General features: G+C 40.7%; 1 protein-coding gene across 1 annotated transcript; it reads right to left on the reverse strand.

Annotated features, from left to right (window-relative positions):
- Positions 1-3013: 3013 nt before the first annotated feature.
- Positions 3014-11136, reverse strand: ctdnep1a (CTD nuclear envelope phosphatase 1a). The gene is made up of 8 exons (XM_083937562.1): positions 10488-11136; positions 7151-7217; positions 5228-5346; positions 5055-5126; positions 4664-4780; positions 4420-4531; positions 4051-4135; positions 3014-3237 (listed from the first exon to the last, which is right to left on the reverse strand). Exons 1-8 carry the CDS (start codon positions 10590-10592, stop codon positions 3177-3179), a joined length of 738 nt encoding a protein of 245 aa, XP_083793688.1. The 5' UTR covers positions 10593-11136; the 3' UTR covers positions 3014-3176.
- Between the last annotated feature and the right edge of the window lie 1790 nt (positions 11137-12926).

Raw genomic sequence — 12926 nt, forward strand, 5'->3', positions numbered from 1 at the left:
ATGACGTGGTCCCCAACAACTGACTCCCCCACATTGCCTACTCAGCAACTACTGCGCAGTCTTGCCCCATCAGAGGTCAGTGGTAAGTCGCTGCTCTAAGTTACAGTAATCTCGGTATTTTCCAACTCCACGTGTAGCAACTCCTTGCTGCATCTACTAGTGGACTGTACTGTGCATCAAAGACGCAGCAGCCTTCCCTCTCTCAATCTTCAAGGAAGACGTGGAAGAGGAAAAATGAAAAAGAAAGTCTTCCCCTTTCCCAGAAACTGTCGACAAACGCTACAGAGGTGGCTGGTTGAAACTCTTCCCAGAGTTACTCTAAAGCAGGGGTGCCCAACCCTGCTCCTGGAGAGCTACTGCCCTGCATGTTTGAGGTTTCTCTCTGCTCCAACACACCTGACTCTAATCATTATCAAACTGTGACAAGCTTCAGCTGCTTGATAACCAGCACATCATTAATCAGGTGTGTTGGAGCAGGGAGAAACCTAAAACATGCAGCTCTCCAGGAGCAGGGTTGGGCAGCCCTGCTCTGAAGAACGATAAATGCATGTTTTAAAACCATCATCAGGAAGAAGTACACATGTTGTACAGTTGCCTACCCCTGCATGTGAATGACTAGAATTAAAAGGAAGAATATCTAATATTTAAATCAATATATACTACGGAGATCAAAATTAAGAGAACAAAGTATAAATACTTCTAAAGTGTCATGGTTGGTCAGGAGTTGGGCCTCTTGCACAGCTACATGGCAGGGGACAGTGCAAATGGTTATGTGAACCTCCTTCAGCAGCACGCATACCTTCACTGTAATTGTCTCCTATCAGCTGCAATTTTCATGCAAGACAATGCTCCCTGTCACTCTGCTAACTTGAATTAACCGCTCTCTCAAAACCTTGAACCGTGAGTTATTACAGGACTGTTATGTTAGACCGCATTCGTTTTAGCCATTGATAGGTTTTAGCGAGCCGTACCTAATAACCTGGCAGATGAGTGAATGCGCATAAAATGGAAACGACACATTTAAAGATCATGCACACCAATAGGCTGGAACACCATGAGTGTGGTTTCCAATGTTGAAACCACAGAAATGTTCTTCATTGACAGTGCTTCTGAAAGTGTTTCACCTTCAAGCTGATATATACCAACCTATACACAAATAACAAGCTGTTAATAAGTAGTATACAGCTCTCAAAAAAGCACAGTTGTAACGTTGATACCTTCAGTAAGGGAGAAAACAAATCTTTCTCTGGTTTGTGACCAGCAGGGTAGGATTAATGCAGTTTCCTTTTACGCCACATGATGGCAGCAGATTATTAGAAACCTACAATGACTGCTTCAGGGTTTTATGCCTCCACCAAACAGTTAAGTTGCAGTTTACATCCATGTCACTCCACATTCATATACAGTATCTAGCGAAGAGTTTGAAGGGAGTTAATAAAAAAGGTATTAATTGTGTTGTTTTAGTGAAACGTGGATGCTTCACACATCTTCAACCAGGCAGCAAAGCAGATTTATGGCGTTGAATAATGGACAGAAACATTATGGCACTGTGAAGTTTTGGATATTAAATGTCATCGCTTCATCATTTTCATCCTACTGTTCATTTTATCGTAGGGAGCATAGAGAGATACATGCAAAAACTTTTTGAGAGGTCACAGCAACCTTTGACGGGCACATCCTAATCAGTTCATCCTTGAGTGAAAGTGGACTTTTGTACCAAATTTAGAGAAATTCCCTCGAGGGGTTCCTGACATATCGTGTTCACAAAGGGACGTACGGACAACCCAAAAACATAACAGCAAATCGCCTCAGGCAGAAACTGTGTGGGGGCTCTTTCTCACCCCAGCGAAGGTCGACAAGCTGCAGAAAGTTATGCCTCTCAAGTGCGACAAAGACCGCAGAATTAATTAAGATAAAAGAAAAACAGGCTGGATAATAACTGGTCGATACTGACAAGTGTTTTATTAGTAACACAGACCTGGAGACAGAGCCAATAAGAAGCCGGTGTGAGCCTTGACAAGACTGACATTGTTCAGAAGGCATTTAAAGACGGTAGGTCGAATAGTTGAACCCATACAGTAAAGCAGAGCGGGTAAGAACTGAAAGAGGAAGGCTGCGAATTTGAATCAAATACAAAACCAACTGCAACGAAAACAGAAGGGGGGAAAAATTAAGTGCAATTCCTATTAGATGAAATAAGGATGGCATCAGATGGCAGAAGGGGGGGGAGGGCGAAATGTCATGGTATGCAGATGTCATATTATCACATATTATAATAGAGAAACAATCAGATATGGAAAGGCGGCACGGCAGTCCACATATCGTTACAACCCATCCTTTTTTTCTCACAACTTTTCAGTCAAGTGTTTATCACTGAGTCCCATGAGGAGCTTCGGGGAAAGAGTGATGATGTGGCTGAAAAAAATAAAATAAAATCTCGGGCTGCTCGGCCGCTTGTCAAGAAACGCCGGTGGTACGTTGAGAGCAAAAAATCTGTTGATTACACCGTTTAAGTTGATCCATTCTTGTTAAAAGGAAAATAAACGTACCTCATGAATCAAAATGTTACCACTGAAGGTGTGAGGTTGATCTAAAAAGGGGCGCTTTTCTTAATTCCCCTGCTCAGTTGCTCTGAGAGGTTAAGACAGTAAAATTGATGAGTTGCCTGCTTAAGTGCAATGTCAAATGATGATGAAGAAGAAGAAGAAGAAATAATAATGTAGAATTGTCTTTGTTGTTTTGCTGATCCTCCTCCTCCTCCTCCTCCCACTCTCAAAAAAGTTTAAAAAGGACTAATGAACTCAGCAAGCATTCTCCGACTCACGTACACAAGCTCACCTCCATACGCACACAGTCAGTATCAGGAGCAATAAGGCAGAGAGGCTCCGTTTTGTTTTGGAAAAAAAAAAATACAAATAAAGAATCAAGAAAAAAAAACAAAAAAAAAAACAAGCTGGCCCCCACCCCCCACCCTCCTCAGTAGTTTCCGGGCTCTGGTGATCCCGTACTGTTCATCCCGTGTGAGGCGGTCGCCCCAACCCTCATCTCCTCAGGACACACGTCTGAGAGGCTCAGAGAGGGCTGGTGGGTCGTCTGTGTGGGAACGGAGGGCAGGATGGAAGCCTGCAGAGAGGAAGAGGCCGGTCAACAAGCCCCGCCCCTCTTGGTTCAGCCAATCACCAGAGTCGGTGCTGGTGGAGGTTTCGACTGAGGACGGAGCGGACATCAGCAGTGAACCTAGGAGAAAGACAAGAGGGGCGATTGAACCACTTGACATTGTTGCTGCTCATGGGGGAATTGTTGGGTCTGTAAATCATGAATAAGTCACAGAGTTGTCTTGATCTACTCTATATGTGAAGTGTCTTAAGATAACTTTTGTTATGATTTGGCAATGTTTCAATACCCCGGCCGTTAAAGTAATAGCTCAACTTTTGCTTTCTGTGAAAAAACAATACAATATAAATACCACCAGAGCTTACAAATAAACAACTTTGTATCCCTTTTGTTTAATCTATACATAAAAACACAAACAGTTAATCAGTCGATCAATCTGCACAAAGTTGCACCGTCTCAGACTTATAGTGCGGGTAAGCACAGGCTAACTCCGCCTGTTCTTATGCATATTTAAGCATATTTCCACAAAATATTAAACTACTCCCAAAGCACAGTCCCAAGATGGCGTTCAAAGTATAATGTTGCAACACGAAAGACAGGTGAGGTTTAAGGCTAGTGTAGGTAGGCAGCATCTTTAGTCACTTATCGGGCTGTGCACCCTACCATATAAATGGGAATATGAATGAAATATTACATAACCAACATTTGTCAACAGCTTTACTGAAGCACTGTCGTTCAGAATAATGCCCATAAGAAGTCACCTGCATTCAATGTTTCCAAATTAGAATTTGTCAGGCGTTTATGACTAAAATTCCGAATGCCAGTTGCAGCCATTAGCTTGCACCTCTTGAATCACTGCGGACCATTTGGATACAGACAGTACGCACAGGGGTTAGGGTTTATTTGCTTTCATGCCAACTTCATTATGCCCTTTACCTTAGTGCATCCAGCATAGGCAGCAAGTTAAGAAGTGCTGTGTCACTAGGGTCGCTGAACCAGGACTTGATGGGTATTGCATTGTCTGGAGGGCAGAAAAAAGCAGTCAGTCGTGTCAGTGAAATGGATATGGTTGTGATTTTATGCAGCTCTGTCAAAGAGGCCACGCAGTGTTAGCAGAACTGCAGATTTAATGTACTGTTACATCACTTACAATGCAAGCTTTGTACTGATAAACTGCTCGGTTATTAGTCTTCTAGTTTCATCATCACAAGGTCGTGTACAAAATGATGTTTCATTTGACTTTGCGTGTTAAAGATGAATATAAAGCTCAACCTGTCACCAGTCCCAATACGTTTTAAGTCTTACCTGGATGGCTGCGGTAAGCACCAGGCGAGTTGTCCAGGATGACAATACTGGACAGGTCGTCGTGTACTACAGACAGGTCTTTTATATAACTACCTAGATCCAATGTACAATGCTGGCAAAAGAAACAAAAACACAAAAGCCACCATCAACAAGGAGAGAGAATGAAGAGACTGTATGGCGCCAATGGAAGTAAAGAGCCTTAGCTTTAACACATGCAATTTAAACACAGTTAATAGAGCAGTACCTGTCTGTAGTATCTGCGTTTCAGGATGTTCCTGTTGTTGTCCAGCTTGTCTGCCACTGCTGAGCCGTAGATCTCCATACTAGCTGTAAAAACCACCAGCTCATACCACTGGCTCACCTGTGTACACACAAGGTATAGAGCAAAACAGCAGTATAAGTAAACAAGTTACAGCAAGTGCTTTTGGTCGTCACGACGGATCATTATCCAAATCAAATAGGGTTTTATGACATCAGGTTCTGCGAGTGCAGCACAATAGGGAGTGATGGTAAAGATGACAGACAGGATAGAAGGAAGACCTGAGCAATGATGTGTCAAGTTCACAGTGTGCTTTGCTCTTCCCTTCCATGTTAATCTAAACACACAAATAGTGACGCATATCACTGACACTCACCACTTCTAAAAAGAAGTCGACGTGCGGCCTTTTATGTACGAAGAATCTGACTGGATGCTTGTCAATAACGACCTACATAAAGAAAGAAAGAAGGATAGAAAGATAGAACGACAGTGTTTAGGTTTGAATGTGTTTTGGTCAAACATGTACGTCATGTGGCTGAACGCTCGTACTTTGAGGATGAAGTCTGGCGGCGTGCCAGGTCTCACTGTGGGTCTGAGGACCCCGTCATGGTGAGAGTGGATCAACGTCTCGTCCAGGTCCAGAACCAGAATCTTCCTCTTTACTGCATCTGGAGTTTATCACACAATATAGACACATGAGCTACTTTATCTCTGTACATTTAAACAATCCAGAATACTGAGACAAATGCGGTTACACAGGAAATCCCAACGCACTATAATAACAACAGATACTGTAAAATCTGCATATAAATACAGCACGTGATCAGATTTATCCCCTGCCCCTAGCTTTATTTTGAAACCATAACCCGCTTTGTTTGCTCAAGTGTTTTCCTGACAAAGGAAGACAACTCTGATTTATTTCAGAGCACAGTGAAAGGAAAAGCTGTGTAGTGAAAGAGTGCACAGTTGTTACGGCTCGTTTGTGTCTCCATTGTACAAATAGTCACTTGTTTAGGTGTGGACTTCCCTAAACAAATCCTCCCATGGTCTTTTTTGGCACTTACATATGTCAAATAAGCCATCGAGGGAGTTTTTTTTGTTGATCAACTATTAACGGAGAAATCCGGTAGAGTCGCTAACAGCTGGACGTGGCTAACACTGATTAGCTAGGGGCAGTACGGTGAAGGCATCAAAACGTCTTTTTTAACCACTAATACTGCTCAAAATAACAGCAAACCTCTGCAGCAGCATGATAAGAGTTCCTACACACACAAAAAAAAAGCGCCAATGGGCTCCTTCCTTTTGGATTGACTTTGGTGATCCACTTGAATGGACTTTACTATGAGAGGAGCTGGTACAGGGGTCAGTTGGTAAGTCTTTAAACACTCTTTTAATAAACTCTGGGTTCACTAACTAAGTTGTTGGTGCTTCATTTTATGTGTAAGGACTCTTATCATGCTACTGCAGAGGTTTGGGGTTATTTTGAGCAGTAAAGGTTGTTCAACTCAAAAGTGAGCTTTCAATTTCTATAGTCAAACTCAAAAGCAGGTTAATGATTCCCATATTTTTAATTAAAATATTTAAATTTGACCATATGGCCTTAGTATCGTACAAAATGTTATGTCACACTTGATACCATGAAGCAGATCTTTTTAATGAAGGATTTGAAAATTGAAAGAGCAGATGCTAGCTAGCAGGTCAGGATCTGGGGGTCCGCCATGTTTTATTTATTTATTTAATATCAATGGATATCATGAATGTGATGCTGATGAGCTGTTGTTTTGAAAATGTCTTCCTTTGCTTTATTGACACATCTGTCTCATTTCACGTTCTATATTTACAGCTGTGCATCATTCTGACACTTCCGTATGCTGGTGGTGTCTGAGGAAAATCCAGGTATGTTGTCATCAAAATCACTTGTTATATTCTTACTACCCGTTTGGCTTTTAATTGTAATGATGTAAGAAACAATCTCACTGCACTGCTGTCAAACGACTTGCTTGCAAAAAATAATAATTACTGACCAATGTAGCACAACAGGTTTACTGAAACAATTGAAACAGGAAATGATCTGATCCACCTTAATCATTATATGCAGTTATCATGAAGCACAGTCATGAGACTCCTCATATGGAGAAGGCATAGGTGTAGCATCTATCTGTCCAGAAATACAGATGATGTTCATTTACTCTGAGGTGACGACAGTCCGGAGAACGACCAAGCACCAGTGTGTGTTGTGTAGCTGATAACTTTTCTGTAAATCACTTCTTCCTCGACAGACAGGTTTAACTTGTTCTTAAATTCCCTCATCGTAAATATGTTGTTCTCCTCTCACAAAAAAACAAACAAACATATCTACGTAAAAAGCATTATTTGCTGTACATTTCCAGCTTTGTTTACACGTCTTCCACAGGGGCCCCGGACATTTAACTGAGCCTCATATCATGACATCAGAACATGTGCTGTACTCACTGAGTCTGTTTCTGGAGATAGGCGACAGAGGCAAAGTGTCGTATCGCACCGTCTGATACTGGATTATCTGCAAAAGAACAAGGCAAACAAAACAGTCCATCAATCCTTAACAGGCCACTGTTAAAACAACAGACCAAATACAATATACTGAGCCATGAGTTAACGGCACCATGGATAGATTTCAAACGCATGTTTTTTTTTAATCAAGTACACTGAAAGCTCCAATCTTTTAATTTCCTAATGCACTCTACAGGTGTCCCACTTCATTTTCAAGACTATATTTTGTGTGACGCCACACAGAAAAGCAGTAAAAGTATTTTAGGAACCCTTTGGGGGCACAACGAAGCGGTATTACGTCATCTTATTTGCTGCGATCCATAATCCAATTTGAAGAAAGCATCACATCTGAAACTTAACTGAGCTAAGGAGTTTGAGCAGAAGTACAGCTTATATCCCTGTGAAGGTCTTGAAATCCCAAAACTTATACTTGAGCCTTTAGACATTAGATTATTGGGAGATCAGCTAGAGGACAGATTAGGACTCCATTCTGAAATGAACACAGTTGTGCCCACCCCATGACTTGCTCTCTCTCTCTCTCTCTGTAACTTCCTTGCTCTGCTCTCGGCAGGATGAATACAGAGGACCTGTTCCAGGGACACTCTCGCCCAGGGGGCTCTGCACTTTTCTTCACAGGGCTATTTATATCCCCCCCAGCTGTCAGTGGGTGTCAGCGGAGCGTGGGGCGAACCCAGAAAGGGAGACTTGCAGGGTGACTTTGACTGAGCCTCGCTACCTACGCCATGGACAGGGCCTCCCTATGTGTGCCCTCCCACTGCTGTCTGGCAGAGGAAGCTCGGGGGAAGCCTATTGGGACCAGCAGCTGCTGAGCACCGCGGGGGGAACCTCACCCTGGACTCAGCTCTCTGCACCTCCAAGAGTGTCCATCTGGACCCCCAGGCCTGCAAACTTCAGACGAGGGCTACAACTAACATTTCAAATAATCTGCAGCCAATAAAAAAATCTCAAATTGTTCCATGTGAAATGATATGAAAGGTAGAAAACCAGCCTAACCTCCACTGTGTGGCTGAAAACAAGATACTTAGGAAATAGCTCTATAAGTCAAAACTAATGTTTTCATTATTGATTATTTTCTTGATTAGGTTTTGGTTCCAGAGCCCAAGATGACAAATTCAAACTGTTTGTTTTGTCCGACCAATAGTCCAAAACTACAAAATTGACTTCACTTCATAGAAGACTATGAAAAGTAGCAGATTTTCACAGTTGAGAAGCCAAAACTAGATACTTTGGTTTGATTAAGAATGACTTAAATTATTATCAAAGTTGTTGTTTGTATTAAATTTCTGTAAATTAACTACAGTACAGTTCAATTAAGAACTGCTAAAACTAAGATATTACTGTGGTTTAATGAACAGTTTCAGCACCAACACCATGCGTTGTTACACACAGTTACACACATACAGGAGATAATAGGCAGAACCATTATGCAAGACTAATAAACAACCAGCTTGTCATCTGTTGACACGGAGCATTGGATTATTAGCTGCTCCTGAAATTCATTATACAATAGAGCTTTTTATTGATCCAAATGTTTGGATCGGGTCACTTAATGGACAGAAGAAGTAGTTAACAGGGGGATTATTAGATTTATGAAAGGGGTTATCAGAACAACCTTGGCATTAAACATCTGCATCAATCTCTCGTTTTAAAAAGGTATTAAATGGGTTAGTTCACAACATCCTCGCCTTAAATAATTGTCATCAAATCCCCTGCTTTGATAGGTTCACCTACGTTGCGCTGTTTGCTGGATCATGACTTTGTTCCAGTGCATCGCATTTTGTAAACAACAGCGTTAAACTGTGAGTGAGAATGAGAGAAACAAGAGGGAGGGAGAGAGAGAACAGTGCACTCTCTGTGCCGACATAATCCCTCTCACTTCAGCCATAACATGGACTGGTCTACTTGCTCTCTCAGGGCCTGTTGACAACCCGGCAAGTGTTACTGCAACACAATAAACTGCAGACAAACCTCGAAAACAGCGAGATGATTACAACACACGGGGCACTCCTCCAAGCTTTGTTGCCTTGATATGGAGCTAAAGTCGAAGTCCGCTCGTGTTACAAGACATATATGCATGTCTATTAACGACTCGACAACACCTGTGTGCATGTCTAAGTTACAGGCAGAGGCAGGCGGCTGTTGCCACCTTAAATGCCAGGTTTATTGTTGAAGCATTTGTGAGCAATTGAAGGTGACCCGCAGGCTTGTGCTGGCTGCTCTTTAAATCTACTGTTTTAGATGTGGGAGATTTCCACCTTGCACTGTAGCTGAATAACCCATTCATTCACATGATCACATCACGCAAAAACAGACCCCAAGATAAAATACAATTAGTCTATTAATCAGTGAGTTGACCTTTTGGCTTCACAAATGGGAGGATTTGCTGGTTTTGTATTATTGTTGGAATCATTTATTTTGAAATATCCTTTGGTTTTGGACCTTCTGTGGCAGACACGTTGCACTATTTTCTGTTTCTCTGACATTTTCTAGCCTAAATTGTTAATCACCTTATAATGGGCGTTATTAAAAAACGGTGCACTTTAACATCCTTGGGTGGCACTTTATATACAATTCTTGTGCTTGTGTTAACACTATTCAATATCTTCTTTGAGCACACAATACTAACTATCTTTACACTGAATGGAAAAAGGATGTATTCGACACTGATGTTACTAAGTGGGAGGTTGATGCTAATAAAGTGGGATGTGTTCACATATTAACAGATTATATAGCAAAAATGATTATGACGGCTGCACATAACGCCAGCTTTTTTTGTGAAAAGAGCAGTCAGGAAACTTTCTTCCTGATCACTTGAGTTATTGCAAACTTGAACAATTTTACCAAATCCTTGTAAATTAAGCAACTAACTTGTACTCATGTCTGTAGCTATGTTACCACTCAACGTGTTTTATTGCATCTCTGTACTCTGTTTACCCTTATTGTTTTAATCTTTTTACCACAAAAGCCCTTCTAGGGACAGATGTTGCAAATTAGCATCCACTATAAGCACTATGATGCTTGCATTGGATAGCTGTTCTCAGTTTGTCTATGTACACTGGATTTGTCCCTTTCAAATAAACCATAATTAATCATAATAAACAAGACAATTACAGCTGTCTGAGAGCCAACTGAGCATCCCTCGAGGTGGATGTGACCTGAAAAATAATGTTTAGGCACATGGCAGCCATGGCAACGTAAATACTTTTGCTCACTTGTCACAGAAACAACAGGATCAACAGTATGTCAAACCCTTTCTCACCGTCCGTAGGTGCTTCCTGAGGATGTACATAATGAAGCCCCATATTCTCGACGTGACGCCGAGAAACGTGCGGATGCCAAGTAAACATTGTCGGGTCTTCAGCATGTTGACGAGCACGCAAAGACCCCACAGTAGCTTTCAATTCACAGTCGATGAGCAAGCCTTTGCAGGATAATTACTGGGGAAAACGTGCTAGTCAAAAGCCGTCTCTTAGCCCACAGCCGCCAAACTAGCACTTCAAATGAACAAGAGGGCCAAGCAAACGTGTGTGAGTACCTCGCTCTGCACACTTGTGGCACAATTAGCATTAAATAGAGCACATTCGCATTGTAACTGTGAGACAAACGTGGTGGAAAGAAAAGCTGCTGCTGCTGCTGTATGGATGGACCTTAGCACGCAGGAGCTAGCTGTGCACCGACTAACGTTAGCTCGTAGCCTCCGAGCTAACCGCTAGCTCGACAGGGTGACCACCTTGAACCTTTGGACAAAAATACCCCCAAAAAGGTGCGGGGCCGCCCGTTGTCAAGCACCGGCACAACGCGACTTCACTCTGTGCGGCGTCCGAAGAGAGACGGCTTTACAAAAAGTTCCACAAAGTCTAACCGGTCCGGTTAAAATCAATTTGTAGTCCAGTGGAAATCCGGAATGAGACTGAGAGCCGCCATCGCCGCCTTGCCGTCACTTCCGCGAGGGATCCTGCGGTTGCGCGCAGCACGTCCACGTGGAAAGAAAATAAACAGACGTGGACGAGCAAGAGTTTGTGAATGTGTAAGACTAAACATGATAAATGAATACATGCAGACATAAATTACTAAATAACTAAATGCATAAACAAATAAATACATGTATTTATGAATACATGCTGAAATAAACAAATACAGACATTAATAAATGCTAAAATAAATGCATAGGTGTATAAATAAATAAATAAAAACAGAAATGAATAAATGAAAAAATAAATTACTAAATAACTAAATGCATAGATGTATAAATAAATAAAAACAGAAATGAATAAATGAAAAAATAAATTACTAAATAACTAAATGCGTAGATGTATAAATAAATACCTTCTTAAATAAATTACTTAATAATTAAATGCATAAATTGATGTGAGTAAATAAATGAATACATGCAGAAATTACTAAATTAATTACTAAATAACTAAATGCGTAGATGTATAAATAAATACCTTCTTAAATAAATTACTTAATAATTAAATGCATAAATTGATGTGAGTAAATAAATGAATACATGCAGAAATTACTAAATTAATTACTAAATAACTAAATTCATAAATAAATAAATGAATGCTGAAATAAATACAGAAATTAATAAATTCTCAAATAGGTAAAAAATGTATAAATAAATAAAAACAGAAAGGCATAAATGCTTAAAGAAATTACTAAATAACTAATGCATGAATAGATGTATAAATAAATACATGCAGAAATAAATGCTCTACAGTTATTTCTATATTTTTGTTCGCCTACATTTATTTGTGTATTCCTGTATTTATTTTTAGTTTAGTCCCAATATGTGAGCCAGATAAAAGTATATTTAAATTAATGAATGACTTCAAACTATTAGGAAACCAAAAACAATCTGCTCCGGCACTGCCATGAAACTAGCACAAATGATTTAGTGATGATATTTATAATGAAAATGTTTAACAGAAAACTGATGATCATTTGGAGCAAACAGGCCTGGGGCATGAATTCATATCGCTGTTGAAGTCACCCATTAAGTTATCTTTTTTTTTCAACTTAAGTGTGATTATCTTTTACAGTGAGACAGTATCTACTTATTACCCTCATGTTTTATGGCCAAGATATGGACAACTGTGGGCAGTATTTTTCCCCTCAGACTGTTTCATTTGTATTGTAGGAGGCTCCGGGAAAAGGACAAACAAACAGTATTTTACAATAAAGGAGCAATACTTAGAGAAAAGTCAGAAAAATACATGATTTTTCTTTCTCTTTACATTAATAATCTTGTGATCCCACTCGTCTTTATGTTTGAGATCAATGAAACAACAAATCATTGTTTCAAGAGTCAGCTGAACGATACAGTAGCTTGGACAGGAGGATGACGATTACATGTACAACATTTAATTTAATAAAAAAGCCAAGTGTGGTGTTATATTGCGGTTATAAGGTTGTATGAAAACATAGTTGTTTTCATAAAGAGAAAACTATTAATGTCATTCATTCATTCATCTTCAAACGCTTGTCCCTGTCGGGGTTGCAGGGGGCTGGGGCCGATCCCAGCTGACATCGAGCGTGAGGCGGGGTACACCCTGGACAGGACGCCAGTCTATCACAGGGCACATAGAGACGAACAGAGACAGACAACCATTCACACCTACGGGCAATTTTTTTAAGTCATCAATTAACCTAACACGTGCACATCTTTGGACTGTGGGAGGAAACCGGAGAACTC

This window comes from Echiichthys vipera (assembly GCF_963691815.1).
Source record: "Echiichthys vipera genome assembly, chromosome: 22".
NCBI classification, from domain to species: Eukaryota; Metazoa; Chordata; class Actinopteri; order Perciformes; family Trachinidae; genus Echiichthys; species Echiichthys vipera.

What these genes read in the sequence shown, in the direction of transcription:
- ctdnep1a (XM_083937562.1), bottom strand. Translation starts at nt 10,592, where the DNA reads ATGCTGAAGACCCGACAATGTTTACTTGGCATCCGCACGTTTCTCGGC. An exon ending in TCAGGAAGCACCTACGGACG is followed by an intron (nt 7,218 to 10,487) that starts GTGAGAAAGGGT and finishes GTTCTTTTGCAG; the next exon opens with ATAATCCAGTATCAGACGGT. An exon ending in AACGCAGATACTACAGACAG is followed by an intron (nt 4,532 to 4,663) that starts GTACTGCTCTAT and finishes TTCTTTTGCCAG; the next exon opens with CATTGTACATTGGATCTAGG.